The 25,554-nt window shown below is 44.5% G+C and overlaps 1 protein-coding gene and 1 long non-coding RNA gene across 8 annotated transcripts in view; one reads left to right on the forward strand and one right to left on the reverse strand.

Moving 5' to 3' along the window:
• DHRS7B (dehydrogenase/reductase 7B) overlaps nucleotides 1-25,554 on the forward strand; it is a 67,872-nt gene that overhangs the window by 32,879 nt on the left and 9,439 nt on the right. For 2 of the 7 annotated variants that reach the window (XM_086686240.1, XM_086686241.1), the window contains 3 exons: nucleotides 843-1,091; nucleotides 7,489-7,667; nucleotides 12,203-12,312. In XM_086686240.1, coding sequence (XP_086542366.1) covers nucleotides 7,514-7,667; nucleotides 12,203-12,312 — 264 coding nt within the window. In that variant the 5' untranslated portion in view covers nucleotides 843-1,091; nucleotides 7,489-7,513. Of the gene's footprint in view, nucleotides 1-842; nucleotides 1,092-1,537; nucleotides 1,990-4,150; nucleotides 4,710-7,488; nucleotides 7,668-12,202; nucleotides 12,313-25,554 lie in introns of those variants that run through there. The other 5 variants (XM_086686237.1, XM_086686242.1, XM_086686238.1 and 2 more) reach the window with 4 other exon arrangements.
• LOC147574084 (uncharacterized) lies at nucleotides 7,053-9,609 on the reverse strand. The gene is made up of 3 exons (XR_015243911.1): nucleotides 8,663-9,609; nucleotides 8,187-8,412; nucleotides 7,053-7,346 (listed from the first exon to the last, which is right to left on the reverse strand). It is a non-coding gene; the product is annotated as an uncharacterized LOC147574084 (long non-coding RNA).

Raw genomic sequence — 25,554 nt, forward strand, 5'->3', positions numbered from 1 at the left:
TCCTGATGCTTCTTACTCCACCACTATCCTAGCATCCTTCTTCGTCTTTTTGTTCTTCTTCTTCTTTGTTTAAAATGTTTTATTTTATTTTTAAGAGGGGGGAGGGGCAGAGGCGGCTCTGCGATGAGAGCGGAGAGCCCAGTGCCAGGCTCGAACTCACGAACCGTGAGATCATGACTTGAGCTGAAGTCAGATGCTTAACTGACTGAGCCACCCAGGTGCCCTGTCCTAGAATCCTTCTAGTGTACATTTTATTTGTTTTTTTACTGTTTGTCTCTCCCATTGATACGTCATCTCCATGAGGACAATGATTCACTTTGTGTTTGTTCACTGTACCACCGACCCTGGAAAAATCGACACACAGTAGGTGCTCAGTAAATGTTTGTAGAATGAATCTATACCATAGCACATACGGAGGGCAATTGTGCTCAAGTTTGAATACAAATATTGTGAGTTACTGTGTTGTATGATTATTTCTGAAGCTCATGCCCAGGCCCAGTTCCTGTTAGATACTCTGGTTTGAGCCCTACCAGCTCCTTTTAAACACACTGGATTCCTGACTTTATGTTTACATGGCACCTTGTTTGTCATATTCATATTGTTGTATGTAGTTTTTTAAGGTAATAATCTAAAACTCAGGAGTCACAAACTAGCAGCTGCCCTGGGCCAGGTTGTGTGTTGTGTGGCCAGCACAGTGGTTTGAATTGTTTTGACTTTGAATTAAAGCTTCAGGTGAGGCTTGTCCTTTAGACAGGCCACCACTATGTGGTTTTACAATGATTGTTTCTTTCATTATCACAGTTCTAATCACTTAATTGTTGTATTTCTTTGTTTGTCGTCAGCCTCCTCATCTAGGCTGTGATCTCCACGAGGTCAGAAACCATGTCTACCTCATTCATTGCCTTACACCCCAGTCCTAGCTGAGTCTGATACAGGATGGTGCTTGATAAATGAGGTGTGAATGAACATAAAGTAATCCATCTGGTCTCTTTACCACACATACTTAAACACAAATAACCCTCGAAGCCACCTGCTTGGCTGCCATTGCCTAGTTCCTTCCGCAGATCTTCTCCAGGAATTTCCTTTCTTCGGTGAGTTTAGGGGTCAGCACCATGTGTGTTCAGAACATTAGCATGTACAGGATGCTCCCTATGTGTTTTCTCATTGGAATAACCATCCCCATTTTGAAATTACAGTACACGTTTGCAGATGGTAAATTTGCCCATGTCACACAGCAAGTACACGACGTGGTGGACTCGAACCCAGCTCCCCAAGTGCCAACTTGGTGCCTTTTCTGCTTCACCCTCACAGTGAACTTGCTGTCTGGTTTCTGTCAGGGCCTCTCGTGTGTTTTCTGGGAAAGTGGGTGAGATCACTCCTGCATCTCCCAGTAATACCTGATTCATTTTATAAAGCGTGTTAGACACCGAAATTGTTGTTTGTTTTTGTGTGTGTGTGTGGTGGGGGGGGGGGGGGGGCAAGGTCCTAGGTAGGCATCATGAGTGCTGTTTTTAAAAAGCAGAACTAAGACTCTGTTTTCTAATAAACGTGCCCTGTCCTTGTGTAGGGAGCCTGCCCTGCAGGGTCTGGAGCTGTGCTTGGCTCCTCTCTTCCCGCCCTCCCTGGCTGGGGCTGCTGTGCAGCGTGTGTGCTCAGCGTCTCACTGGGGAGCAGGGCTCGCTTCAGCGTGGTTGCTCTTCCCAGGAGTGGGCGCTCAGGAGCCCGGTCTGAAATAGTCTCAGGCCTCCCTTTTGGTTTTATCTTGACTAATGCCAGCCGGCACTCCTTTAAACTGGGGGCCCTAAGGCTGGCATCCCAAAGTACACCCTCCAGGTCACTTGTCAGTGGCCCGTTCCGGCACTTTAGAGAGGGCTTGCTGACCTGAAGTTGTCCTCTGGCCTATACTCTTAGTCACTCTGTCCCAGGTCAAAAGACCAAAGAAGACGCTGGCACCAGGACCCGCCACTGGCAAAGGAGCTGTCATTTGAGGTAGGATATTGTTTTTTCTTTCCAGTTGAAGACAGCCTTAGCTGCCGCTGCTCATATGCTTAGACCAAAAAAGAGCAGCTTTCTCTGCTTTTACTTTCTGAAAATAGATACGTATTTTCAGATATGGGTCATAAGCATGACCCATAGCTTATGTCACCTTTGGTAGATCAGCTGTTTAGAGCTGGTCGTCACTTATGAAATATAAGAGCGGGTGTAGGTTTGTGGGAACGGGATCCTAACTGCTTTTGGTGATACTAAGCCACTCCTTGCCGCATGATTTCAGCGTCCTGCCTTCCAGTTGGAACTCCTCTCTGCCCTTTAGCCCGATTTTCTTGTGCATAACATGGCAGATTATTCCATGACTAATCCTTCTTTCAGACCTGAAATCATTTTTATTCTTGAACTGTGGAGAGCTTTTGGATACCCTCTTTTGATTTTCAGATGTGGCTGTTAATGGTTTAATTTCTATGTGTGGTTCTGAGTAGATTCCCACAACTTGTTTTTATTGATGGTTCAAATTATTTTTTATGATTGCTCGAGAGAAGAAAGGAATCTTAGGAACAGATTGCATCTGTGAAATGCAACGTAGAATTGTGGCTAAAGGATGAGGAATGGGATAACGTTAAAGTGACATTTCTGCGCAGAGTCGATTTCTTGGAGATCATCTTGTTTCTAGTTTGAGGTTCCAAAAGGAATGTCTCAGTAGAATAAGGGAACAGCTGAATTTCAAAGTCACAGTGAGAACCCATGAACTTTCTGGCTGCCCAGGCCCATGTAACACTCACCCACGAGGAACTTTTCTACCTTTACCCTCTTTTAACTTAGGTCTAGAGCTCCATAGTCTGTGGTGTGTGAAAATACAGGTGGACGAGCTTAGTGCGTGAATGCCTAAACTCTCTAACTTCTACATGCCGGTTGATGTGGCTTATTACTGGAAGGTCATGCTTCAGGTCACTTCCCTGTCAATTAAGAGAGTAGACATGACTGTGAGTGCATACGCTTCTATTAGGCAGTGCACTTGCACATCTAGACCATGTGTGATCTGTGGTTCCTATCCAAGGGAGGCTGTCTTGCCTTTTTCCTTTTCTGACCTCACTCTCTTTTTGTGACTTGCCCTACTTTCTGCTCTGGCTCACAACGATGCTGGGCTATCCCTTCTATCTACGAGCTGATCTCCAAATGCTAGAAATTGTGAGCTAGATTTTTTTTCCCCACTCTCTTTTATGCCGTCAGTCCTGCCTTCCCAGTTCTGTCTGAAACTAGCAGTTGAGCATTTTGGTGTAAAAGGCAAAACTTGTAAACACATTAAAATCCTTCTTAAATGTCATTTTCAAAGTACACAGGCCCCCTTTGACTCCGTTTTACAGAAGAGATTTACTTCCTAATCTGGAAATGTGGCCAGCCAGGACACAATTCCTTTCTTCCACTTTGAAGTTGTCTCTTTGCTTGGAGAATGCCCCCGGACACCACAGCAAAGCGGTAGGGCTGAGTTACCTCCATGCCTTGCTCTCTTGAACATCCTGAGTGCTGAGGGTGAGACAGGGAGGAGCCAGCCCAGCTGATGCTCAGAGACTGGAGAGGCCTGGTGGCCCAGCGGCCCATCAGTATGGCCACGTGCACTGCAGAGTGGAATGCGAGGGGGAAGGTCTTTCCGAACTTGAGAAACTCCCGGAGAGTTGGGATCGTCAATATGACCGCCTTCACCTGGTCAGGAAAGTGACCTGAATACCTACCCTGAAATTGAATGTGATGCTGTCAAATAAATGGCTTGCTCTGGAATGTCTTTTGCCACCATCATCATCCTGAGTGAGCTGGGCGCAACTGGTGCTGATTTCTAATTTACTTTGCATTCTGACTCTAATGACTCGCCAGACTGAATGCAGATGTGCGCTCTCCCCACAGAAAGCCGGCCCGTGGGCCGAGGATGGATCCCATTAACGTGGTGCCATATTTGCCTCAGGCAAAGTGGTCCCCAGGGCCAGGAGACCAAGGCTGGCACGCGATGTTGTGTCAGGTGCTCAAGGAATCCCAGAAGTGTACCAGACGGTGTGTAGTTTTCTCTCTTTTGTTCGTGACCTAGATTGATGGCTTGAGTTGTAAATAGGTGCATGAAAATGCGGTTTGTTGGGAGCGTCGCTGTCCTCTGGGGGGAGCCTCGCTAGATGGGTTTTCATCCCGCTCCTCCCCAGGCGCGAGGAAAGGGTGGCAGGGGCGGTTTGAAATTTGTCTGCTCTCTCCTTGCTGTGTTGGCCTCGATAACTCTTGTGGCGGCCACGTTTTCTAATACAAACCTTGGCATATGGGATCCTGACTTCTGACAGAGTTGGGGTGTCTTTTTTCCTAGTTGTTAATGTAATTAAACCAAAGGGTTTATGAAGATATAAGAATTAAACTCCAGTGAGCTCTATGTTTAATGAATTTCCTTCATTTGGAAGAAACCAGTTTTCATAAACCAGGGACTCTTTCAGACCACCTTGGGAGCCTGACTGCGGTGAGACCAGTTCCTGGGTCAGGAGCTTTTAGTTAGTTGTGGGTCGTGATGATGCTGACGGCAACTACATTTACCGGGCACTTCCCCTTTTCTAGAGACCGTGCATGCTTTTCCACGTAGTAATTCATCTGACCTCAGAACAACAACCTGCAAGGTGGGCACTCACATGCCCTCATTTTGCAGATGAGGATACTGAGGCCCAGAGTGGTGAGGTCCCGTACCCAGGCTGGTAAGTAAGTGGCTGAGCCAGAACGGGAACCCAGACAGGCTGCTCGAGGGTTCATCCTTGTAACTCCTGCACTGCCGTCACTTTGCCATCATTAGTGTTTTCCATGTGGTCTCTGCAGCCTCTGAATTTGGGGGGCAACAGGGCCCCATAGCCTTCAGTGGAGTTGTGGTTCAGCCCCGGCTTGAAAGTCTGAAACGGGCAGGCTTCACAAGACTCTGGTCTCCAGGGCCTGCGGAGGAGTATGCAGACCTGTTTCCACCCAGCTGACCTAATGGAGCTCTGGGCCCCCTCCCACGGGCCGAGGCCTGTTTTCCCTTCATGAGTCCCTTCTTCACCTCCCTGGTCATCCTGGGCAGTGGCCGGGTCCTGGGTAATTCTGGGCCAGGCAGGGTGGTCCACCTGGGGACCTGCCTGATACAAGGATCTGGGATTACAGTGGGATCAAGCTCTTCCTAGACGGTCGTCCTGCTGGGTTGAAAGCTCTCTACCCCAAAATTTATTACATGAAAGTTCTGAGCTATAATTACCTTGGGGTCTACCTGTGTTTTCTAATTGCTATAGTCTTCTGGTAAAGCTACACTAACAGATTGGCAATCATTCCTGCCCCCTGAGAATTCATCCCTCCCATCCTCGGGAAACACTCCTACAGCCTCGGTCTTCAGGGGTGGGCCCCGTGAAGATCCCCAGGCAGCACTCACAAACCCATGAAACTGCAGAGGCACTGGTACCTGCTCTAAGTACCTGCTTCTGAGTACTTCCCAGGTGCCAGACAGAGGGTCCTAGGGTCCTAGCATTTCCCCCTGGGACTCGGCCTGACCTGTAAGCTCCAATACCTGGCCTTGGCTTCCAGCCGTGGGCAGGGGATGGTGCCATTAGTACCCTGGAAAAGAGCTGGGCACTTTAGAAGCCACTTTAATTGCCAGTCCATCCAAGTGTAGGCCTGACACAGTGTAGGGTGAGAGGGAAATGTAACCACTTAGCAGACAGTAGTTGGGGATTTTTCAGAAGTAGAATAAGTGGAGGTTGATGGGTAACAGTCATTTTTACAGGTGTTTGCTAAGAATGGTAATTTTTTATGGTGACCAAGAAATTGGATATATTTGGAAAGGCAGATGAAAAAAATAAACCAAATACTAAACTAGTTGAGTTGACAGTTCAAATCTGAGCAGAACTCTTTTGCAGTCGAGCAGGTTAACTTACATCAGGACAACTCACCCTGATCCTAAGGTTCAGGATCAAAGCCGACTCAGCCTATAAGTGGATCGGTGTTGGGGTTCAGTGGGTTCCTGGCTTCATGGTGTCCACGGAGGTGATGTTGTTTTGGGAATGGAAGCAGAAATGTATTTTTTTTAATATATGGAGTTGAGGACATGGGGCATTCAGCAGGTGAGTGATGGTTTTTATGTAGTTACTCCCAATCTGATGAATAATTAAAAGCTTTAGACTGGTTTGCAGGAGCTCTGCTTTTGGTTTCCAGTCTCTTCCTTCCTGGACAGGATTATTATGCTGATAATATCCTGGTCCTGGAGGTGGACTGTGGGTGGTGGGCCTTTTGTGTAATAGACTCAGCCCGTGTGTCAAATCGCCTTACAGGGCATCTCTTTCAAAGTGACAGACATGGTGTTGCTCCTCACTAGCTCATTCTTGACCTTCCTTTAATCCTGTGTCTCCCTCCTCTCTTAGCTTGCTTTCGGCATAGGGGCATGGATGAGTGACAAGGAATCGAGGAAGGTTGGGGGAGCAAGGAAATTTGGGGCGGTTGTGTAAGGAATGGATGTGTTTCCTAAGAACTGACTGCCACTGATGCACAAATACTCCTGTGGCCCCCTGATTTCATCCGGCTGGCGGTGGCTTACCAGCAAATGCTCAGTGGGAACCTGGCTCGGTGCATGGCCGGACAGCCCACTTCACAGCCTAAGTCTGTGCCTATGCCTGGCAAAGGGCAGCTCCCCTGTGCACTGAATTCCCTTTGGGTGTCTGTGAGGCCTGTGGCCAGGAGGATGTTTGTGGGCCATCGCAGAGACCATCCAGAGGACACCCCATCCAGAAACATCTATCTGGTTAGGGAGGAGTATATGGATTGGTATAGTTTCCTCTTTCCTTTTTTTTTTTTTTTTTTTTTTTTTTTAACATTTGTTTATTTTTGAGAGAGAGAGAGAGACAGAGTGGGAGCAGGGGAGGGGCAGAGAGAGGGAGACACAGAACCTGAAGCAGGCTCCAGGCTCTGAGCTGTCAGCACAGAGCCTGACGTGGGGCCTGAAGCCACGAACCGTGAGATCATGACCTGAGCTGAAGTCGGATGCTTAACCGACTGAGCCACCCAGGCGCCCCTTCTCTTTTCCTTTTTAAAAAATGTTTTCTAGTTTCACAAATAGGGGTTGAAAATGATAATGGGCTTACCTAAGTTCCCCTAAATAGGCTTCTGAAGGGGATTCAGGTGAGCGTTGACGGGCCAGAGCCTCCTGGAATACTCATAAGTAACTGGGTGCTGTGCCGAATGGCTCCCTCAGCTTGTTCTGGGGTTGCTGTGCGCCTGAGAGGCATCGCGAGGTCTGTGGCTTTGCTGTTTGCTCATGTCAGCCAGAGTGAGAGAAAGCAAGTTCCACGATGGTGAGCAGTCAGCATAGAGCATGGGGCCTAGAAAGACATTTGTTGGGTTCAGGGCTAAAGTCCGCGCAAGAGAAACCTGGGCTCTGTATCAGTCTAGGGGGAGGAGGGCTGGCAGGTCCCTTGAGTTTTCCTATTTTGTCACAAATTCATTGGATTTGGGTTCTTTCAGGAAGAGTCTGCTGAAGGTGAGGGTCATGGATTTTATCACCTCTACGGCCATCCTGCCCCTGCTCTTTGGCTGTGTGGGAATCTTCAGCCTCTTCAAGCTGCTGCAGCGGATGCGAATGAAGGCCTACCTCCGGAACGCTGTGGTGGTCATTACAGGCGCTACCTCAGGCCTGGGGCGAGGTGGGTCCCGGGGCCAGTGCTGTCAGGAGGGGCAGGGAACTTGGCCCAGACTCGAGGAGCAGCTCGGCTGCATAGGTGCAAATAAGTGACACAGGCTAGGTGGCTGGGGAACAAGAGTATGTCACTGTCTCTGGTCCACTTGGAAGAAGCAAGAGCTTAAGTGCAATGAGAAATGGTCCCTGACTTTCAGCATCGGTGTTGGGGGGTAGAATCCACGAGGAAGACTGTGGCGAACCGGACACTACGTGTCTCGTCTAAGTGGGCAGCTGCTGGCTGTGGAAATAGGGATTTTTATGTGAAGGCTCCCTATTTTCAAATATGACAACTCATTAAAAAAACATTTTTATCTCTGTGAGGGCCAAACGAAATGTGCCTTTTCCTGGATTTAGCCAGCATCCCTGGTTCATGGCCTTGGTGTCCCCTTCTCCTCACCTTCCTGTCACTGGGGCTGTGCCTCTAGCTGAGCATGGCCTTGGCGGGACTGGAAACAGAATAAATGATACCTCAGCTGTGCCTCACCTGGGTTCTCCAGGTTAGTTCCATCTACTTTGGTGAACGCGGTGAGCCTCTCGGCCCCAGGAACTTTGTGCCGGGACACAGGCCCAGAGTCAGTCACCGCCCCCTGCCTCGTACAGATGAGTCTGTAGAGCTGCCGTCATTTCCCTTGCACACATGTGCATTGACTTTGGCATGGTACCAAGGACAAATGCAGGCACGTCCTATGGAGCTTCCTCCTTCTCAGCATCTGCACACGTAGCACACTACACCAGTATATCACCTGCATGGGGGCTCAGTTCCATGGAAGAAGGCCGAGAGGCACCCAGAGTCGTGGTAACCCCATCCCTGCTGCATCTGTCGGTTGGTACCATAGCACAGCCAGCGCTGATGGAACATCTCTGATTTATAAGGCTCTGGGAAAAGTGCTGGGACAAATAAAAGACAGGGTGCCTGGTCTCAGGTAGTTCACAGTCTGATGGAGAGGGGCAAGGACTTACCTCAGCATATTGACATTTCAGTAACAGATGCTCCCGTTGAGGCCCAGTAGACGAATGTGCTGGGTTGTGCTTTATCTCCCTGGATCCTTGCAGCTAAGATTCAGAGACTTGCCCTAGGACTTCTAGATTCAAACCCCATGTCTGACTCCAGGACTCCGTCTTGTATCACCTGTGGGGGGGATGGCCAGGGAAAGGAAAGCACGGGCCAACAGGGAGGGTGTTGCAGATGGGTCCAGAGCAGGGAGCAGCATGGTTGTGCGGGGGTGGGAAGCACTTGGCGGTTGCAGGAACATAAAGGAGCAGATGGGGTCTCGTCTGCTGGGTAAGTGGCTTGTGGGCAGCCAGGGGGAGCCTGGGAAAGCTGTAGGTAGGTTCATCCGCATGCTGCTATGATGTTTTAGATGAGATCTCTGGGGGTGAACTCTGGGCCTGTCATTAGATATCTAGACCTGCGTGGGGACAGCTGCCTCCAGGCCCTTTGCCACAGTCGGTTCTCTGACCTTACTCAGCTACTATATATAGGGTAGTAGTCAGCAGCCACTTCTCTTGATCTCAGAGAGAAGCATTTTTTTTTAAGTCCTTGAACAGTATTTGAGAGTTGGCTGGGATGGAAAGGTACTTGCAGGTACTCTGATATGGGAATGTTGGAGAAGGACACTGTCCTCTTCATCATTCTGCGGTTCCTCTTCTGGAAACCAAGACTGGGAAGGGAATAGAAAATATAATTGAAAGAAAAACAATACGTGTGTGTGTGTGTGTGTGTGTGTGTGTGTATCTCCTATATAGGTCAGCTTTTTCCCAAATTCCAAATCACCCTGCTTATATTGTGTCCTATGTAACATGTTAGGGACAAGAGTCCATGGATCTCTCCCCACTCCAGCCAGTCAGAACGGGAACAGATTCTCACCCAGCCGTTGCAAGTACAGGCGCCACTGTTGGTGACTCCCAAGGAGGTGCTGCTGCACCTTAGCTTTCAGAGGAGGACGGCCACGGGTTGCCCTTGGTGGCTCTGCTCTGCCTGCCTGCCGTGTCAGCTGCTCTGAAAGTCTGAATTGTGATAGTCTTCAGATAGCTTTCTGTTATTTCTCCCCTATTTTGTATATGTAAGCTCCATGAGCTTATCCTTGTAAAACAGTAAGACCATTGACTAAAGGAACAGAATGTTCTGCATACCCACTTTAGCCAGCCTCAGCCCTGAGGTTGTGAATAACTATCTTGATGTAGGAGGCCCAGAGTGCCTGCAGCACTGGGGGATCATCTGGCAGCCCTAGCTAGATAAATGGTACTTTGGGACTGTTTTCCTTTTTCCCTTGACCCTCCTGCCTCCCTGTGTCAGCTTTTTCAAGAAATGAAAATGGAATCCTTGCAATCTGTCGTTTTCATTTCTGTCACTCCCTACACAGACTTTAATTTCCTCCTTTTTTTGGCTTTGCTGGGAAGCAAAGCTTAAGCAGAATGTACGTGACCATTTTCCAGAAGCTGTTTATATGCTAGTGTGCCTCTCCCCACCTTTGGTTCTGCGTGTCTGCACCCTGTGGTGGCACCTTATGACACGTCCATTGTGTCAGTCAACGTCGGGATGAAATGGGGTGAGGAGGCTGGCCATGCCAGAGATTCCTCATCTTTTGGAATGATTTTGTAAGCCAGATGAGCAGATCTAGCCTCAGGAATGCTGCTGTCTGCCTTTGAGGGCAGCCGCCACCCCCACCCCTATGAGGCGTTTGCTGCTCTGCTGAGAAAGCACAGCAAGGCAGGCTGGGCAGGAGCTTTGATCCTGACCAGACCATGTGGGGACAAGCAGAGTGAGGGCTGCAGCTCTGTCTGGGTTTGTGCCCTTTGTCAGGATGAGCCAGTGAACAGACCAACCAGATCTTCAAAGAAGGTGATATAGCGCACCTGAAAATCCCTTGGTTTAGTCCACTTAGCACTTCCTTCCAGAAAAGTCCACCTGGAGACATACTAGGAGGTGCTGGTCTGAGGATGGTAAGTGAAAGCTCTAAGAGTAGCTAAAGGAGCCGTAGAGTGAAAAGAGAGGGCTTTGCACAACAAGACAATCTAGATGTCAAAAGAACTTTCTCTCTGTTTTCCTGAAGGATGCTGGAGTTTCTTTTCCCTTCCTGTTTTGAGCCCTTCTAGGTTTTGACACTTTTGTGGGTGAAGGACTATCAGACCGGTACACCCTGTCTGGACTCACAACCTCCTCCTATCCCAACCAGGAATTGACAGACTTGATCTCTCAATATCCCCCATGGTCTAATCCTGGTTCTGGAGGTCTCCCCTCCCTACACTTCCCCCTGGGCCTCAGGGGACTTACCTGTGACCCTTGCTGGGCTAGTGTTAGAGATACCACCCCACCGCAGCTGGCCACAGAGCCTGCCTCAGTCAGAGGCCCCTCTCCCAGAGTCAGGGGAGCTGTGTTGATGAGGGGAAGCCAGGCCCAGGAGATGAAATGGAGAAAAGCCCTGCCAGCACCTGGTTCCTGCTGCCGGAGGCCCTGGGCAGCCACCACTCCTGCCCCTCCCCAGCCTTGGCCACTCTGCTCTTTTCTCTTCATTCTTGAGCAATCTCAGCATCCTCCTGGTCAGTCTTTTTGCTTTGCCCCAGTGTGTGTTGGGTCTCTTTTCTTGCCACCAAAAGAACGCTAATAGAGGTACCTTGGTCTCAGTTGATGTCCTCATCACTTGTTGCCTGGAATGTTGTAGTGGGTTCAGCAGAGCCTGATCGCCACAAGTCCTCTTCTCACCCAGCCGGAGGCAGCCTCTTAGACACAGCCTCCCTTACTGATCCTTTGCTGTTGTAGGCACCCGGCACGTTCAGCTCTTCTGACTTGTTTGTCATTTCCCAGCCTAGCAAGGCTGACATTCTGTGTCCCAGATGTGTCTGTCCATGGCCCCTCAGGTGCTTTGCAAACTCTGCTCCTTTAGCCTTAAGCGCTTTCCAGAGAAACAGCCCCTCAGGCCTCAGGACTGGGGTAGGGCCCCCCATCCCTTCTCAACAGAGTCCTGTACCCCCTGTGCTTGTAGGAACTATCTACCCCCCGTAGAGCTGTACCTGTTACATTGAAATGATTTGGGAAACAGCCTAGATTGTGCCAGAATGCAGGCCTCAGCAAACCACGGTCTCGCAGTAGCTGGTGCTGCCTGATCGTTGAGTGTATCACTTGACCTCTTCGAGCTTCCTCAGCTGTGAAAATGAGGATAATGCTCACAGGGTTGTTCAGAGCTAAAGATCATTATGGAGAGTTCTGAGCATGGTACCTAACAAATCTGTCCACCAGCCTCGGCCTTCCTCTTGCCTTGTGGATGTCTCTTGTACCACTGACCCTGAGCTCTGTCAGGACAACAACAGAGCTCATTTATTATTGGGGCCTTAACTCCTGGCTTCATGCCTGGTCCACCGCAGGGGCGAATACACATGTGTAGAGCATGTGAAGAAACAAATTCATATTCTGAAACCATCGGGTAAGTTTGGACTGACCTGCACCGGGGAAGAAAGGCATGGAATCTCCTCAGCTGACAAGGTTCTTTCTTCTTCCCTTAGAATGCGCCAAAGTCTTCTACACTGCAGGTGCCAGGCTGGTGCTCTGTGGCCGGAACCGGGAGGCCCTGGAAGAGCTCACCAAAGAACTTGCTGCCTCTCTGGCCACCAAGGTGAGCCCAGGGGTGTGTTTGCCGTGGGCACGAGGTGCAGCGCATTGTCTGCAGGCATCTGAGGAGATAGCGGCCACTTGGGCTGCTGCATGTGCAGGGCACCCACGTGGTCACTCGGTGCCAGGGTAGGCAATGGGTCCCCACGGCCTGCGGAGGGAGAACTGTCAGACGGTTCAGATCCCCTCTCTGCCACTTACTAGCACTGCTCATTTAGGCGGTTCCCTCCGTGAACGCTTCCCCTCCGCCTTTACCTGGCTAATACCTAGTCATCTCTTTATGGTGGGGGGTCGGGGGAAGGTTGGCCATGACTTCTAAAGTTTTAATTGTGGAAAATGTACATAACATAGTATTTACATGTATAGAAAGATGTACATTTAAATAAAATATTGACGTCATACTAATTATTTTAACCATTTATAGGTATACAACTCAGTGGCATTAAACACATTCAGAGTATGTGTAACTATCACCACTTTCTATACTTAAAACCTTTTTATCATCTCCAACAAAAATTCTATACCTATTAAACAATAATTCACTCTTCCTCCCCTCTCCCCAGTGCCCGGAAACCTCTATTCTACTTCCTTTCAATGAATTTGCCTCTTCTAGATGCCTTGTATAAGTGGAAAATACAGTATTTGTCCTTCTGTGTCTGGCTGTTTCACTAAGCCTTATGTCTTCAGGGTTCACCCATGTTGTAGCATGTATCAAAATTTCATTCCATTTTCATTCCAGTACTCCATGTCAGAGTGATATTCCAGTGTACGTATATACCACATTTTGTACATTTATACCACATTTTATTTCTCCGTTAATTTGTTCATGTGCACTAGGGTTGTGTCACCTTTAGGCTGTCATGAATAATGCTACTGTGAAGGGACCTGTGCACATATCTGTTTGGGTCCCTGCTTTCACTTTTTTTGACTCTGTACCTAAGAGTGGAATGGCCGGGTCATAGGTAGTTTTATATACAAGCTTTTGAAGAATTGTCAACTGTTTTCCACAGCAACTATACCATTTTACATTCCTACCAGCAGTGCACGAGGGTTTTGCTTTTTCTGCATCTTTGCCAACACTTGTTACTTTCCATTTTTTACTATTTTCTTAAGGTATACTCATCCTAGGAGATATAAAGGGGCATCTCATTGTGGTTTTGAATTGCATTTCCGTAATTTCATATGATATTGAGCACCTCTCCATGTGCTTACTGACCATTTGTATGTCTTCTTTGGAGAAGCGTTTTTCAAGTCCTTCTCCCATCATTTTTAATCAGATTGTTTTTGTTGTTGAGTTTAGTTTTCTGTATATTCTGGATATGAGTCCTTTATTAGATCTGTGACTTGCAAAGATTTTTTTCTCATTTGGTAGATTTTCTTTTCATTTTCTTAACAGTATCCTTTGATGAAGAAAAGTTTTTAACTTAATGTAATTATTTTTAAAGTTTGTTTATATATTTTGAGAGGGATTGTTGAGTGCATAAGAGAGAGAGAGAGAAAGGGGGGCAAAGGGCAGAGAGAGGAGAGAGAGAATCACAAGCAGGCTCCACAATGTCAGCCCAGAGCCCAATGCCTGGCACAGTCTCATGGTGGTGAGATCATGACCTGAGCCAAAATCAAGAGTCAGATGCTTATCCGACTGAGCGACCCAGGTGCCCTAGAAAAGCTTTTAATTTTAGACAAAGCTCAATTTATTTTTTTTTTTTGGTCACCTGTGTTTTTGGTGTCATATCCATGAGGTTGTTGCCAAATCTAATGTTACGAAGATTTTCCCTGATATTTTATTCTAAGCGGTTCTATAGTTTGACACCAACATCTAGGTCTTTAATCCACTTGATTTAATTTTTGTGTATGGTGTCAGGTAAGGTTCCAACTTCATTCTTTTGCATTTTCATATCCAGTTTTCCCAGCACCAGTTATTGAAAACATTGTTCTTTCCTGCTTGAAATGTCTTGCCACACCTGTCAAAAATCACATGACCATGAATGCAAGGGTTTATTTTTGGGCTCTCTATTCTATTTATTGGTCTGTATATCCGTCTTTATGCCAGTACCACACTGTTTGATGGCTGTAGCTTTGCAGTAAGTTTTGAAACCAGGAAGTGTGAGTCTTCCAGCTCTGTTCTTTTTTTTTTTTTTTTCAGTGTTGTCTTGGTTACTCAAGGACCTTTGAGATTCCACATGGATTTTAGGATCTTTTTCTATTTCCTCCAAAAAAAATGCTATTATTTTGATAGGGATTGCATTGAATCTGTACATCACTTTGGGTAGCATCGACAACAATGTTAAGTCTTCTGGTCCACGAATGTGAGATGTCTTTCCATGTATTTAGGTCTCCTTTAATTTCTAGCAGCCGTGTTTTGTAATGTTTATTTAGCATACAAATCTTTGACCTATTTAGTTAGATTTATTCCTAAATATTTAATTCTTTTAGGTGCGATTATAAATGGATTTTCTTTCCTGATTTCCTTTTCAGATTATTCATTGCTAGTGTGTAGAAACATAGCTGATTGTGTGTTGACCTGGTACCCTGCAACTATGCTGAACTGACTTATATCAGCTGTAATAGCTTTCTCTGGATTCCTTGGGGTTTTCTAAATATGGAATCACATTCATCTATGAATAGTTGTCTTCTTCCTTTCCAGTTTTGGTGCGTTTTATTTCTTGTGTAATTGCTCTGATTAGAACTCTAGTACTGTGTTGAATAGCTGCAGTGAGAGCAAGCATCCTTGTCTTGTTTTTGATCGTAGGGGGAACACTTTCCATCTTACACCATTGAACATATATTAGCTATAGGTTTTTCTTAAACATCCTCTAACACATTGAGGAATTCCGCCCCCATTCCTGGTTTTCTGAGTTTTTATCATTAAAGGGTGTTAGATTTTGTCAAGTCTTTTTTGCATCAATTGAGACAATCCTATGGGTTTTTTTCCTTTGTTCTATTAATGTGATATATTGATTGATTTTATTACGTTGAACCACCCTTGCATTCCTAGGATAAAACCCACTTGTTTGTGGTGAATAATCTTTTTAAAATGCTGTTAAAATTGGTTTGCTAGTATTTTGTTGAGGATTTTAACATCTATATTCATAAAGGATGTTGGTCTGTAATTCTCTTGTGATGTCTTTATCTGAACTTGGTATCAGTAATGCTGGCCCCACAGAATGAATTAAGAAGTATTCTCTCCTTCCTCTTCAGTTTTTTGGAAGAATATGAGAAGTGTTGGTGTTAGTTCTTTAAAGTTTGGTGAAACTCACCAGTGAAGCCATCTGGTGCATGACATTTCTTTGTGGGGAGGTTTTAAGTTAATTGCTTGAATCTCTCTACCTGTTTGTTATATGTCTGCTAAGATTTTCTATTTCTTCTTGAGTCAGGTAATTTGTGTGTTTAAAGGAATTTTTTCATTTATTCTAGGTTATCTCATTTGTTGGTATACAGTCATTCATAGTATAATCTTTTTTATCTAGGTAAGGACCCACTTTCATTTCTAATTTTTTTAATTTTTTTTTTTTTTTGAAGGAGAGAGAGACAGAGCATGAGTGGGGGAGGGTCAGAGAGACAGGGAGACACAGAATCTGAAGTGGGCTCGAGGCTCTGAGCTGTCAACACAGAGCCTGACGCAGGACTCGAACCATGACCTGAGCCAAAACTGGATGCTTAACCAACTGAGCCACCCAGGCTTTCATTTCTAATTTATTTCCATCCTATCTTTCTTTGTCTAGCTAATGGTTTTCAGTTTTGTCGATCTTTTCAAAGAACCAACTTTTGCATTCATGATTTTCTTTATTTCTACTCTGAATTTTTTTTTTTTATCTCCTCTCTAATCTGTATTATTTCCCTCCTCTGCTAGCTTTGGGTTTAGTTTGCTCTGTTCTAGTTCTCTAAGGTGTAAAGTTATGTTACTGATTTGAAATCTTTTTTTTTTTTTTTTTTTTTTATGTAGCCAACTACAGGTATAAATTTCCCTCTTAGCCTTGCTTTCTCTGCAACCCATAAGATTGGCTATGTGGTGTTTTCATTTTCATTTGTGTCTAAATACTTTCTAATTTTCCTTGTTATTTTTTGTGAGTCAGTGGTTTTAAAGTGTGTTATTTAATTTCTGCTTATTTTCTAGTTTACCTTCTGTTACTGATCTCTAGCTTTGTTAAACTGTGGTTGAATAAGACACTTTAAATGATATCTATCTTTTTAAATCTGTTGACATTTGTTTTGTGGCCTAATATATGGTCTCTCCTGGAGGATGTTCCATGTGTGCTTGAGAAGAATATGTATTAGGCTGTTGTTGGGTGGGATGTTCTGTATACATCTGTTAGGTACGATTGGTCTATAATGTTGTTCAAGTCCTCTATTTTGTAATTGATCTTCTGATTGGTTGTTCTATCCATTATTGAAAGTGGAGTTTTGAAATATCAAAATATTGTAGAACTGTTTGTTTCTCCCTTCAGTTCTGTTGATTTTTGCTTCATATATTTTGAGTGTCAGTTATTAGGTACATAGATATTTATAACTGTTATATCTTTCTGCTGTAATGACTATCTTTTTATTCTTACAGGCTTACCTTATTTTATTGTGCTTCGCCAATATGGTGTATTTTACAAATTGAAGTTTTATGACAACCCTGTGTCAATCTAGTGTATCAGAGCCATTTTTCCAACAGCATTTGGCCACTTCACAGCTCTGTGTCACATTTTGGTAATTCTCACAATATTTCAAACGTTTTCATTATTATTAATTTGTTATGGTGATCAGTGATTACAATGCACTGAAAATTCAGATGATGGTTGGCACTTTTAGCAATATTTTAAAATTAAGATATGTACGTTGTTTTTAGACATCATGCTATTGCACACTGATAGACTACAGTATAGTGTAAACATAACTTTTATATCCACTGGGAAACCAAAAAACTCATTTGACTTGTTTTATTGAGATAGTTGCTGTCAGTGGTCTGAAAGCAAACCTGCAATATCTTTCAGGTATGCCTACATCCAATATCCTTTTTTGTCTCTTGTAACCTTTTATGATTTAAAATCTGTTTTGTCTGATATTAGTACAGCCACTCCAGCTCTCTTTTGGTGATTATTTACATGGAATATCCTTCTTTCATCCTTTCACTTCCAAGATAATTGTATCTTTAGATTTAAAATGAGTCTCTTGGGGCGCCTGGGTGGCGCAGTCGGTTAAGCGTCCGACTTCAGCCAGGTCACGATCTCGCGGTCCGTGAGTTCGAGCCCCGCGTCGGGCTCTGGGCTGATGGCTCAGAGCCTGGAGCCTGTTTCCGATTCTGTGTCTCCCTCTCTCTCTGACCCTCCCCCGTTCATGCTCTGTCTCTCTCTGTCCCAAAAATAAATAAACATTGAAAAAAAAATTAAAAAAATAAAATGAGTCTCTTAAAGACAGCGTACAGTTGGATTTTTTAAAGAAATTCCAGATTTTATCTGTCTTCTGATTAGAGATTTAAAAGTATTTATATTTAAACTAATTAATATTAAGGAGGAACTTCTGCCAGGTTGCTATTTGTTTTCTGTATACTTTACAGCTTTTTTGTTCTTCATTTCCTGCATTTCTGTCTTTTGTGTTTAGTTGATTTTTTTGTAGTGAAGTGTTTTTGATTTCCTTTGTATTTCCTTATGTGTATATTTTACAGCTGTTTTGTTTGTGGTTTCTGTTTTAAAAAATTTTTTTAATGTTTATTTATTTTTGAGAGAGAGAGACAGAGTATGAGCACGGCAGGGGCAGAGAGAGGGAGACACAGAATCTGAAGCAGGCTCCAGGCTCCAAGCTGTCAGCACAGAGCCCGATGTGGGGCTCAAACCCACGAACCGTGAAATCATGACCTGAGCTGAAGTCAGACGCTTAACCGACCAAGCCACCTAGGCACCCCTTGTTTGTGGTTTCTAAGGGGATTAATAGCATACAAAAATTCTACTGTGGTACGGCTCTGTCCTCCCCCATTTTCGTTACTCATGTCATAGATTACATCTTTGCATGTTACTTGCTCATTACCAGATTAATAATAGTTTTTTTTTTATTTATATATGAAATTTATTGTCAAATTGGTTTCCATACAACACCCAGTGCTCATCCCAAAAGGTGCCCTCCTCAATACCCATCACCCACCCTCTCCTCCCTCCCACCCCCCATCAACCCTTAGTTTGTTCTCAGTTCTCAACAGTCTCTTATGCTTTGGCTCTCTCCCACTCTAACCTCTTCTTTTTTTTTTTCCTTCCCCTCCCCCATGGGTTCCTGTTAAGTTTCTCAGGATCCACATAAGAGTGAAACCATATGGTATCTGTCTTTCTCTGTATGGCTTATTTCACTTAGCATCACACTCTCCAGTTCCATCCACGTTGCTTCAAAAGGCCATATTTCATTTTTTCTCATTGCCACGTAGTATTCCATTGTGTATATAAACCACAATTTCTTTATCCATTCATCAGTTGATGGACATTTAGGCTCTTTCCATCATTTGGCTATTGTTGAGAGTGCTGCTATGAACATTGGGGTACAAGTGCCCCTATGCATCAGTACTCCTGTGTCCCTTGGATAAATTCCTAGCAGTGCTATTGCTGGGTCATAGGGTAGGTCTGTTTTTAATTTTGTGAGGAACCTCCACACTGCTTTCCAGAGCAGCTGCACCAATTTGCATTCCCACCAACAATGCAAGAGGGTTCCCGTTTCTCCACATCCTCTCCAGCATCTATAGTCTCCTGATTTGTTCATTTTGGCCACTCTGACTGGCGTGAGGTGATACCTGAGTGTGGTTTTGATTTGTATTTCTCTGATAAGGAGCGACGCTGAACATCTTTTCATGTGCCTGTTGGCCATCCGGATGTCTTCTTTAGAGAAGTGTCTATTCATGTTTTCTGCCCATTTCTTCACTGGGTTATTTGCTTTTCGGGTGTGGAGTTTGGTGAGCTCTTTATAGATTTTGGATACTAGCCCTTTGTCCGATATGTCATTTGCAAATATCTTTTCCCATTCTGTTGGTTGCCTTTTAGTTTTGTTGGTTGTTTCCTTTGCTGTGCAGAAGCTTTTTATCTTCATAAGGTCCCAGTAATTCACTTTTGCTTTTAATTCCCTTGCCTTTGGGGATGTGTCGAGTAAGAGATTGCTACGGCTGAGGTCAGAGAGGTCTTTTCCTGCTTTCTCCTCTAAGGTTTTGATGGTTTCCTGTCTCACATTCAGGTCCTTTATCCATTTTGAGTTTATTTTTGTGAATGGTGTGAGAAAGTGGTCTAGTTTCAACCTTCTGCATGTTGCTGTCCAGTTCTCCCAGCACCATTTGTTAAAGAGACTGTCTTTTTTCCATTGGATGTTCTTTCCTGCTTTGTCAAAGATGAGTTGGCCATACGTTTGTGGGTCTAGTTCTGGGGTTTCTATTCTATTCCATTGGTCTATGTGTCTGTTTTTGTGCCAATACCATGCTGTCTTGATGATGACAGCTTTGTAGTAGAGGCTAAAGTCTGGGATTGTGATGCCTCCTGCTTTGGTCTTCTTCTTCAAAATTACTTTGGCTATTCGGGGCCTTTTGTGGTTCCATATGAATTTTAGGATTGCTTGTTCTAGTTTTGAGAAGAATGCTGGTGCAATTTTGATTGGGATTGCATTGAATGTGTAGATAGCTTTGGGTAGTATTGACATTTTGACAATATTTATTCTTCCAATCCATGAGCAGGGAATGTCTTTCCATTTCTTTAAATCTTCTTCAATTACCTTCATAAGCTTTCTATAGTTTTCAGCATACAGATCCTTTACATCTTTGGTTAGATTTATTCCTAGGTATTTTATGCTTCTTGGTGCAATTGTGAATGGGATCAGTTTCTTTATTTGTCTTTCTGTTGCTTCATTGTTAGTGTATAAGAATGCAACTGATTTCTGTACATTGATTTTGTATCCTGCAACTTTGCTGAATTCATGTATCAGTTCTAGCAGACTTTTGGTGGAGTCTATCGGATTTTCCATGTATAATATCATGTCATCTGCAAAAAGCGAAAGCTTGACTTCATCTTTGCCAATTTTGATGCCTTTGATTTCCTTTTGTTGTCTGATTGCTGATGCTGGAATTTCCAGCACTATGTTAAACAACAGCGGTGAGAGTGGGCATACCTGTCGTGTTCCTGATCTCAGGGAAAAAGCTCTCAGTTTTTCCCCGTTGAGGATGATGTTAGCTGTGGGCTTTTCATAAATGGCTTTTATGATCTTTAAGTATGTTCCTTCTATCCCGACTTTCTCAAGGGTTTTTATTAAGAAAGGGTGCTGGATTTTGTCAAAGGCCTTTTCTGCATCGATTGACAGGATCATATGGTTTTTCTCTTTTTTTTTGTTAATGTGATGTATCACGTTGATTGATTTGCGAATGTTGAACCAGCCCTGCATCCCAGGAATGAATCCCACTTGATCATGGTGAATAATTCTTTTTATATGCTGTTGAATTCGATTTGCTAGTATCTTATTGAGAATTTTTGCATCCATATTCATCAGGGATATTGGCCTGTAGTTCTCTTTTTTTACTGGGTCTCTGTCTGGTTTAGGAATCAAAGTAATACTGGCTTCATAGAATGAGTCTGGAAGTTTTCCTTCCCTTTCTATTTCTTGGAATAGCTTGAGAAGGATAGGTATTATCTCTGCTTTAAACGTCTGGTAGAACTCCCCTGGGAAGCCATCTGGTCCTGGACTCTTATTTGTTGGGAGATTTTTGATAACCGATTCAATTTCTTCGCTGGTTATGGGTCTGTTCAAGCTTTCTATTTCCTCCTGATTGAGTTTTGGAAGAGTGTGGGTGTTCAGGAATTTGTCCATTTCTTCCAGGTTGTCCAATTTGTTGGCATATAATTTTTCATAGTATTCCCTGATAATTGTTTGTATCTCTGAGGGATTGGTTGTAATAATTCCATTTTCATTCATGATTTTATCTATTTGGGTCATCTCCCTTTTCTTTTTGAGAAGCCTGGCTAGAGGTTTGTCAATTTTGTTTATTTTTTCAAAAAACCAACTCTTGGTTTCGTTGATCTGCTCTACAGTTTTTTTAGATTCTATATTGTTTATTTCTGCTCTGATCTTTATTATTTCTCTTCTTCTGCTGGGTTTAGGCTGCCTTTGCTGTTCTGCTTCTATTTCCTTTAGGTGTGCTGTTAGATTTTGTATTTGGGATTTTTCTTGTTTCTTGAGATAGGCCTGGATTGCAATGTATTTTCCTCTCAGGACTGCCTTCGCTGCGTCCCAAAGCGTTTGGATTGTTGTATTTTCATTTTCATTTGTTTCCATATATTTTTTAATTTCTTCTCTAATTGCCTGGTTGACCCACTCATTCGTTAGTAGGGTGTTCTTTAACCTCCATGCTTTTGGAGGTTTTCCAGACTTTTTTCTGTGGTTGATTTCAAGCTTCATAGCATTGTGGTCTGAAAGTATGCATGGTATGATTTCAATTCTTGTAAACTTATGAAGGGCTGTTTTGTGACCCAGTATATGATCTATCTTGGAGAATGTTCCATGTGCACTCGAGAAGAAAGTATATTCTGTTGCTTTGGGATGCAGAGTTCTAAATATATCTGTCAAGTCCATCTGATCCAATGTCTCATTCAGGGCCCTTGTTTCTTTATTGACCGTGTGTCTAGATGATCTATCCATTTCTGTAAGTGGGGTGTTAAACCCCCTGCAATTACCACATTCTTATCAATAAGGTTGCTTATGTTTATGAGTAATTGTTTTATATATTTGGGCGCTCCGGTATTCGGCGCATAGACATTTATAATTGTTAGCTCTTCCTGATGGATAGACCCTGTCACTATTATATAATGTCCTTCTTCATCTCTTGTTACAGCCTTTAATTTAAAGTCTAGTTTGTCTGATATAAGTATGGCTACTCCAGCTTTCTTTTGGCTTCCAGTAGCATGATAAATAGTTCTCCATCCCCTCACTCTCAATCTAAAGGTGTCCTCAGGTCTAAAATGAGTCTCTTGTAGACAGCAAATAGATGGGTCTTGTTTTTTTATCCATTCTTATACCCTATGTCTTTTGGTTGGCGCATTTAATCCATTTACATTCAGTGTTATTATAGAAAGATATGGGTTTAGAGTCATTGTGATGTCTGTATGTTTTATGCTTGTAGTGATGTCTCTGGTACTTTGTCTCACAGGGTCCCCCTTAGGATCTCTTGTAGGGCTGGTTTAGTGGTGACAAATTCCTTCAGTTTTTGTTTGTTTGGGAAGACCTTTATCTCTCCTTCTATTCTAAATGACAGACTTGCTGGATAAAGGATTCTTGGCTGCATATTTTTTCTGTCTAGCACACTGAAAATCTCGTGCCAATTCTTTCTGGCCTGCCAAGTTTCAGAAGAGAGATCAGTCACGAGTCTTATAGGTCTCCCTTTATATGTGAGGGCACGTTTACCCCTTGCTGCTTTCAGAATTTTCTCTTTATCCTTGTATTTTGCCAGTTTCACTATGATATGTCGTGCAGAAGATCGATTCAAGTTACGTCTGAAGGGAGTTCTCAGTGCCTCTTGGATTTCAATGCCTTTTTCCTTCCCCACTTCAGGGAAGTTCTCAGCTATTATTTCTTCAAGTACCCCTTCAGCACCTTTCCCTCTCTCTTCCTCCTCTGGGATACCAATTATGCGTATATTATTTCTTTTTAGTGTATCACTTAGTTCTCTAATTTTCCCCTCATACTCCTGGATTTTTTTATCTCTCTTTTTTCTCAGCTTCCTCTTTTTCCATAACTTTATCTTCTAGTTCACCTATTTTCTCCTCTGCCTCTTCAGTCCGAGCCGTGGTGGTTTCCATTTTGTTATGCATTTCGTTTAAAGCGTTTTTCAGCTCCTCGTGACTGTTCCTTAGTCCCTTGATCTCTGTAGCAAGAGATTCTCTGCTATCCTCTATACTGTTTTCAAGCCCAGCGATTAATTTTATGCCTATTATTCTAAATTCACTTTCTGTTATATTATTTAAATCCTTTTTGATCAGCTCATTAGCTGTTGTTATTTCCTGGAGATTCTTCTGAGGGGAATTCTTCCGCTTGGTCATTTTGGATAGTCCCTGGCGTGGTGAGGACCTGCAGGGCACTTCCCCTGTGCTGTGGTGTATAACTGGAGTTGGTGGGCGGAGCCGCAGTCAGACCTGATGTCTGCCCCCAGCCCACCGCTGGGGCCACAGTCAGACTGGTGTGTGCCTTGTCTTCCCCTCTCCTAGGGGCGGGATTCACTGTGGGGTGGGGTGGCCCGTCTGGGCTACTTGCACACTGCCAGGCTTGTGATGCTGGGGATCTGGCGTCTTAGCTGGGGTGGGTAGGCAAGGTGCACAGGGGCAGGAGGGGCAGGCTTAGCTCGCTTCTCCTTAGGTGATCCACTTCAGGAGGGGCCCTGTGGCAGCAGGAGGGAGTCAGATCCGCTGCCGGAGGTTTGGCTCCGCAGAAGCGCAGAGTTGGGTGTTTGCGCGGAGCGAGCAAGTTCCCTGGCAGGAACTGGTTCTCTTTGGGATTTTGGCTGGGGGATGGGCGGGGGAGATGGGGCTGGCAAGCGCCTTTGTTCCCCACCAAACTGAGCTCTGTCGTCCGGGGGCTCAGCAGCTCTCCTTCCCTTTGTCCTCCAGCCTTCCCGCTTTCTGAGCAGAGCTGTTAACTTATGACCTCCTAGCCGCTAAGTCGCGCTTGCTGTCGGAACACAGTCCGTCAGGCCCCTCCGCTTTTTGCAAGCCAGACTCGGGGGCTCTGCTTGGCCGGCGAGCCGCCCCTCCGCCCCGGCTCCCTCCCGCCAGTCCGTGGAGCGCGCACCGCCTCGCCGCCCTTCCTACCCTCTTCCGTGGGCCTCTCGTCTGCGCTTGGCTCCGGCGACTCCGTTCTGCTAATCCTCTGGTGGTTTTCTGGGTTATTTAGGCAGGTGTAGGTGGAATCTAAGTGATCAGCAGGACACGCGGTGAGCCCAGCGTCCTCCTACGCCGCCATCTTCCCTCTCTCAATAATAGTTTTTAAACACATTTGTGTTTTAAATTATGTAGAAAGTAAAAAGTGGAGTTACAAACCAAAATTACAATAATACTAGCTTTCATAATTGCCCCTGCATTTACTCTCCTGGAGATCTTGATTTCTTCATATAGTTTTGGATTATACTGTTCAGCTTTCTTTTATTTCAAACCTGAAGGACTCCCTTTAGCATTTCTTGCAGAGCAGGTCTAGTGGTAACTAACTCCCTCAGCTTTTGTTCATCTGGGAATCTCAATTTCTCCCTCATTTTTTGAAGGATAGTTGTGCCAGGTACAGAATTCTTGGTTGACAGTTTTTTTCTTTCAGCCCTTTTAATATATCAATCCACTGTCTTCTGGCCTCCAACGTTTCTGATTAGAAATCAGCTGATTATTGTATTGAGAATTGCTTTTATGTGAGAAGTAGTTCTCTCTTGCTGTTTTCAGGATTCTGTTTTTGTCTTTTGCCAGTTTGATTATAATGTTTCAAGTGGGCCTCTGAATTTATCTAACTCAATCTTGAGCTTCTCTGATGTGTAGATTCATGTCTTTCATGAAGTTCAGAAAGTTTTCAGCAATTCTTTTTTTCCCCAGTTTTATACCTTTATTTGACAATCAGCAATTAGTTCTCATCTACATTAACGGTCTGTGGATTATTGGAGGTGGTGACAGATACATAGGTGACCAACATATAGAGCTTGTTTGGTGAATTTTCATCCTCATTATGTTTTCTGAACAACCAACTGCGCATGGTTACTCATGTATGGAACATTTCTTATTCCCTTGGCCCAGATAGCTTTGTTGAGCCTGGTGTCAGTGTGCACATCTGGAGTTCCCATCTCCTTCATGGCAAATTTCTGGATCTCTTTGAGTGTCCAAGGGGCTTTTTGAAACCCACTCTATGCATGTGCTTGTGAATATTGATGATGTGTTCTCTGGTCCCTACCTCATTGATGAGAGAACGGCCCTTCTTGCCACCCTTCTTTGAGGGAGCCATTCTGCCAGGCCCCTCAGCAATTGTTCTTCAAATATTCTCTATCTTCCCCTTTCTCTCTCTTTTCTCCTTCTCAGATTTACACAGTGTGTTTATTGGTCCACTTGATGGCATCCCACAGATCCCTTAGGTCCTGTTTCCTTTTCCTTACTCTTTTTTTCTTATTCTCAGAGTCAGTGATTTCAGATGTCCTCTCTTCAGTTTCACTGATTCTCTCTTCTCTGTGCTCAAATCTGCTTTTGAACTTCTAGGGTATTTTCCATTTTTGTCATTGTACTTTTGAGCTCCAGAA

The sequence above is a fragment of the Puma concolor genome, chromosome E1 (genome assembly GCF_028749965.1).
Source record: "Puma concolor isolate L17-30 chromosome E1, mPumCon1.1.hap2, whole genome shotgun sequence".
NCBI lineage: Eukaryota > Metazoa > Chordata > Mammalia > Carnivora > Felidae > Puma > Puma concolor.